Below are 6,078 nucleotides of genomic sequence, written 5' to 3'. Positions count from 1 at the left end.
TGCCCTTGATGTACCCTAAGCGTAAAGTGGGGAGAGGGGCTAGGGGTGAACCCTGGGTGTAGAGAGCAAAGTGAGGCTTCGTGCTCTTGTCGTGCTTACTTTTCTGTCCGTTCTTTCCTTTTCTTTATTTTTTTCTTTTTTTAATAAATTATTATTTTTAACTTAGAGACTGTATACATAGAAGGTGTTTGGCTCTAGTGCCAATCACCGTTAGCCAAAGTGTGGGGTGGTCGCAGGCATTGGGATAGAAAGGCATGGCTTTGGAGAGGGGATTTTATTTTTGCGGGCTTTCATTTTCATTCTTTTCTAATCAATCTCTTTTTTTCGAGCTTTTTCGTGCAACATATCCATTCTGCATATAAATAGTCTTACTTAAGGAGTACGACACGTTGCATTTACATGAACACACATTAAGAAAACAAAACCAACGGAAAACTAGTAAAATATATTCGTGTCGAATAGTCACAAGGTACACTCTTCCTAAAAACAAATCAAAGATCCCAATGCATGTAATCTCTTAGACAAAATCGGGCATAGTCACATGACGAAGTGTATAATAAACATATAAAAGTAGTAACAAAATGAAATGTCTAGAGTCTCTCGAAAAAAAAACACACACTCTCTCAGCATGGTATTGGTCCACACACTATGGTGGACAAACACTTCCCATAGATCACATCGTCTATTTCTAGACACATGCAATGTCTCATCTCCTCTGCACTGGCCCGCGCCAAACCACCACACCCCGTAAACACATCCAAAACATAGTCATAGCGTTTCGTAAATGTAGCTAGTAACCACCTAACCATATCACCAATCACATATCACCAATCAAGATACAGAATCTTTGCGGCCATGCAAGTAGAAACAATGAAAATACCATACAAGGTAACCTGAGAGCAAAAACATCCAAGACTACTTACTGAAAGAAAAGATGAGACCTCTCTACTCCGCCTCTGACAATGACACCATCAACGTCCATGGGAAAGACACAATCATCCATCATGTAGCTACGATACGCTGGAAACAATCTCTCTGAAATCTTCTCCCCAGCCTCTCTATCGTAGCAAGGAACAACATGACCAACACGATGCCAAAGACACACAGTAAGATCAAGTACCTATTCACGAGTGGAAATAGAATAAGTGATCCATGTTTTTTTTAAAAGCATGTAACAGAAACTTTATTTAGAACATACAACCATACGTTCAACATATCCAACTTTGTTATCTTACCGCCTCTCTAGTAACGGGATGTCGATAAGCCTTGGAGTCACACATGAGTGTCCAAGTGCGGTGAAGCACAAGCCCCACTCTTGCCACATCCATAATAAACTCACCTATATGCTCTGCTAAGCACATAGTGACTAAGAATCCCTGGTCGGCCAAATACTCGCGAGCAAGGTCCATACAACCCATAACTAGACCCTTTGAGAACGTGTTCCACTTGGGAATAGTCATGCCCTCTACAAACAACATTGGCATTATGATATATGAGAAGTGAGTTTGATGTAAACCTTGTGTGATAGAAAGCATAACTTACCCAATGGGATGGGACCTAGAGCATCCACAAGCAAGCTTGTAGGAAAATTTGCAAATATCAATCGAGTCACCTCTTGACATGGAACTCCATCTTTGCTATAAAGATGCATCTTTTGTGTTGCAAAAAACTTGTTGATGCTATACACAAAACAACATAGTCATTAATGCAAAGTAAACGATGATGCAATACTATATGCAACATGTAAATTGATGTTCTTGCAATATGTAGCTGTCATGTCTACCTATCAAGGGCAAATCTATCAATTTGGGTCACATCCACTAATAGAGCATCGACATATGTTTGATACTGGAACCCTGCAACAATTATTTCAAAGTAATTTATTTTTAATAATCATACATGAATTTCAAGTTAATATAAGACTTCTCACCTACTAAACGGGTCATAGGTCGCCTCTCCCAATTCTCTCAACTAAGAGATGAATCTGCAACAAAGGAGGTGGTGGGCGCCATAGAGGACTCTGGCACATTGTTTCTCCCTGGATTACCTTGAGTACCTTGGGTGGCACCTTTGGTAGCCTTGGTTGCTTGCTCCTCTACAGTGGTGGGTGCAATAAGCGGTTCATGAGTATCAACTCCCTCCTTGAATGCTGCATAGTATCATTCACCCTTAGATTCCCATGCATGAGCACAAAAACTATTGCTACAAAAGCGACGAGATGTTTACATAGATTGAAGTACTTACTCTCATGCAGATCTTTCTCTTGCTTAGGGATAACCCCCACAGGGTAATCTAGCCACCAAGGGCAAACACTTGCCTCCCATGCCGTCAATTTTCTCTCACGTAATGATGGAGAATACATAGTGTTCTCGTCACGAACATCAATCCACTCTCTTGTGAATTGCGGAGCTGCATCCAGCCTCTTCTCTTCTACACATTGTAGTATCCACCTGCAACATTCTTGCCAATTACACAAGCAAATGCATGCAATCTAATATGAAAATCAAACACACAATCTAATATGAAAATGCATGCTAACCTATAAATCACACGTTTGGATGAAAACGTAAGCTCTAGCATCTTCTCTTCAACATTTGAAGATTTCACTCCATCCAAGAGGTGTACAAAAGCCTACACAAGTTTCACAAGCACTTAACATTAGCACATATACATTTTAAGAAAGAACTTAAGAAAGCAATATGAATGCACTGCATTGAGTCAACCTGCATGACATGATTCTTCATGTTAAGCTTAAAGAACTCCTCAAATGAATCTAGTAGCTGTGGACCTTCTACTTGTATCCTATCAATCTAAAGTAGTGTCTCCGAATGCAAGTGAGCCCAATATGTCTCTTTCTTCATGTAAACCCGAAAGAGCTTATAATCACCAAAATGCGGGTATTGGGGGTCTTTGGCCTTTGTGAGACTCATAAGATGCAACAATATTTTTTTCCTGTGATTCACAACAATATACGCAAATAGAAAGCATTGAAGAAAAAAGCATCACATACACACACCTTGCGTTATATATACAAATTACCTTTCCGCAGGGATTTTTGAGCTTGTGAGACAATACAGCTTGTCTCTTGTGATCTTGAGCATGCTTTCATCATCCCACTTTAGCCCAAATAACAACTTAAAGAACTCATCACCATTTTGGGGATTAGAAATGGATAGGTATTTGTAACCCCTATCCTTAAGGCGCTCCTCTTCCACCCTTGTAGCCTTCTCTAAACGTTTTTTCGTCTCTACCTCATCTAGACCAAGAGCCTCAAGCTTCGCAGTTTCTTTTGAGATGAAGACGTGAAATTCATCCTATCATTCCAAAAAAAAACTAAATTAGAGATAGAAAAGCACATCTCATACAAGTGAGCCATAGGAAGAAAATCACCTTCCATACAAGCTGAGATATTAAACCACAAGGAGAGTTATACCATGGAGCAACACCATGATAATACCTTGCCTCTATACTCATCTCAACCTCAGCCCACTTCCTCATGGCCGGACTCAATCTATCTAGAATGGAGTCTTTGTTTGCAATACCAAACTTTTGAAACATATACACCTCATGCGCAATATTTGGAGTAACATGAGCTCTGGAAATACTATTGAAAACAAACAAAAGCATAATATGAGAATGTAAGTGTAACATATTACAAAGAGGAGCATAGTTAAAGGAAGAAGACTTACGCGTTGGTGGTGTCTAGTGCGAGTAGTAGCTCCGCTTCCTTCGCCTTTGGCACCTCAATGAATTGGCACCGTACACTAACATGGTAGTGAGTACAGTCAGAGTACTCTGTAATTGAAAACCAACAAACATAAGAATGGGATACAAACATTCAATACTTGCATGTATAGTGGACAACTTACTTTCTTTGATGCGTTTCCACCATGTTTTAAGCCTGTGGTTTGCATCCCAAACCAAGAACTTTTTACTCTTAAGGTCTTGCCACTCTCTTCCAAGAGCCCTCTCAAAATCCTCATTTCTTTGACGCCATATTGGACCCCATTCATCTAGATTGCTGGTTGTCACAGACATGGTCTCCCCTCTCGGACCTTCAACTGACACAAGGAAGTGTCCCATAGTCTCAAGATAACCAGTGGAATCAAAGGAAGGAATCAACCACTGGGCATCATCCGTAGCAAATCTGACTGCCTCATGAGCCACTAATCTGCAAAGAGGCATAAGAGGAGGCAGCGCCCTCTTTTTTATATAAAATTGACTCAACACATCCTTCATCAGTCCTAGAGAGACTTGCTTGCCTAAGTTCCTTGAGTTCTTCTTTTCTTTTTCATCATCATTCTCCCCTTGATCACTATCACCACTCACCTCTTCTTTGTCATCTAGACTATCATGCTGCACATTAGTCTCTGTAGGAGCAGATATTAATAAGTAACAATAAAAAACAGTAGCATTAAACCAATCATTTTTAATACATAATACTGAACAAAGAGTCATATGTAAATGAAATGGACACATAAGTGACTACCTGTGTGCTCCGCAACCCCGTCAATTGTATTGGAGTCCCCATCCACTTGTGCTTCGTCATCAATGTAGACACATCTTTTTGGACCACATCCTTTCTTTGTTAAAGGAGTGTCCACTGATCTCAAATGCGATGATGCTTCTTGCTCTAAGATCCACCCAGGAACACATCCTGAACGTAGCTTCATACAGACTTCACGGCTACTATGAGGTGACACACATTTCTTTTTCTTTCTAAGCACTCTTTTAGGTGCCATAACTTTCTCTACACACTTACAAATAGATACACAATCAACCTCTTTAAGATTAACAACACAATCAGTCTCTTTAAGATTAGCAACACAATCAATCTCTTTAAGGTTAAAGATTAACAACACAATCAATCTCTTTAATATTAGTAACACAATCAACCTCTTTAGGCCACGGGACGAAGCCACACGCTTGTGCATAAGCCCACGGATCGTCCACGCGGACGCGGACGATTGGGGGGACTTCAATCTCTTACCTTGTTCTGACGAAGCATATGGGACGAAGCCACACGCTTGTAGCCACAGGACGAAGCATAAGCCCACCCAAGGGTTGCGCGGACGTGACCATAAGCCCACCCATCGTCCGCGCGGATGCGGATGATTGGGGGGCTTCAATCTCTTACTTTGGAGGCCCGTCGGACGGCATACGGGATGGTTGCCACGGGACGAAGCAAAAGCCACAGGGCGAAGCATAAGCCACGGGACAAGGCATAAGCCCACCCATCGTCTGCATGGACACGGACGATTGGGGGGCTTCAATATGTTACCTTGGAGGCCCGTCGGACGGCATAGGGGACGGCATACGGGACGGTTGCGCGGACGGCATACGGGACGAAGCATAAGCCACATGATGAAGCGTAAGCCCACATGATGAAGTGTAAGCCACATGACGAAGTGTAAGCCACATGACGAAGTGTAAGCCCACATGACGAAGCATAAGCCACATGACGAAGCGTAAGCCCTCATGACGAAGTATAAGCCACATGACGAAGCATAAGCCCACCCATCATCCGCATGGACGCGGACAATTGGGGGGCTTCAATGTGTTACCTTGGAGGCTGCACAAAGCTGCAGGAGCCGCACGAAGCCACACGAAGCCGCAAGAGGCCGCACGAAGCCGCATGAAGCCACAGGAGCTGGACAAAGCCGCACGAGGCCGCATGAAGCCGTAGGAGCTACACGAAGCCGCAGGAGCTGCACGCTTGGAGCTGCACACGGAGGATTTGTGTGTCACGTAGGAGTTGAGGGGCAGAAGTTGGCACCGTCGCGAGAGTTGTGGGGCAGGAGTTGTGTGTCGCGAGAGAGAGAGATGGAGAGAGGGAGAGAAGGGAGAAGGGAGAAAGAGAGAAGGGAGAAAGAGAAGGGAGAAGGGAGAAGGGAGAAGGGAGAAAGAGAAGGGAGAAAGAGAGAAGGGAGAGAGAAGGGAGAAAGAGAAGGGAGAAGGGAGAAAGAGAGAAGGGAGAGAAGGGAGAGAGAGAGAAAGAGAAGGGAGAAAGAGAGAAGGGAGAGAAGGGAGAGAGAGAGAGGGCGAGGAGAGAGAGAGAGAGAGAGCAAAGAGAGGAGA

General features: G+C 43.1%; 1 protein-coding gene across 1 annotated transcript; it reads right to left on the bottom strand.

Moving 5' to 3' along the window:
- Nucleotides 1–623: 623 nt before the first annotated feature.
- On the bottom strand, nt 624–1,460 carry LOC148040931 (uncharacterized). Its single transcript, XM_087687309.1, has 3 exons — nt 1,236–1,460; nt 924–1,120; nt 624–801 (listed from the first exon to the last, which is right to left on the bottom strand). Exons 1-3 carry the CDS (start codon nt 1,458–1,460, stop codon nt 624–626), a joined length of 600 nt encoding a protein of 199 aa, XP_087543435.1.
- Between the last annotated feature and the right edge of the window lie 4,618 nt (nt 1,461–6,078).

This window comes from Lygodium microphyllum, chromosome 1 (genome assembly GCF_053477565.2).
Source record: "Lygodium microphyllum isolate KBCC chromosome 1, Lygodium_microphyllum_v1.1.10, whole genome shotgun sequence".
Lineage (NCBI taxonomy): Eukaryota > Viridiplantae > Streptophyta > Polypodiopsida > Schizaeales > Lygodiaceae > Lygodium > Lygodium microphyllum.
Note: the sequence above shows the minus strand (reverse complement) of the source record. Positions and strands in the feature narration are given on the sequence as shown.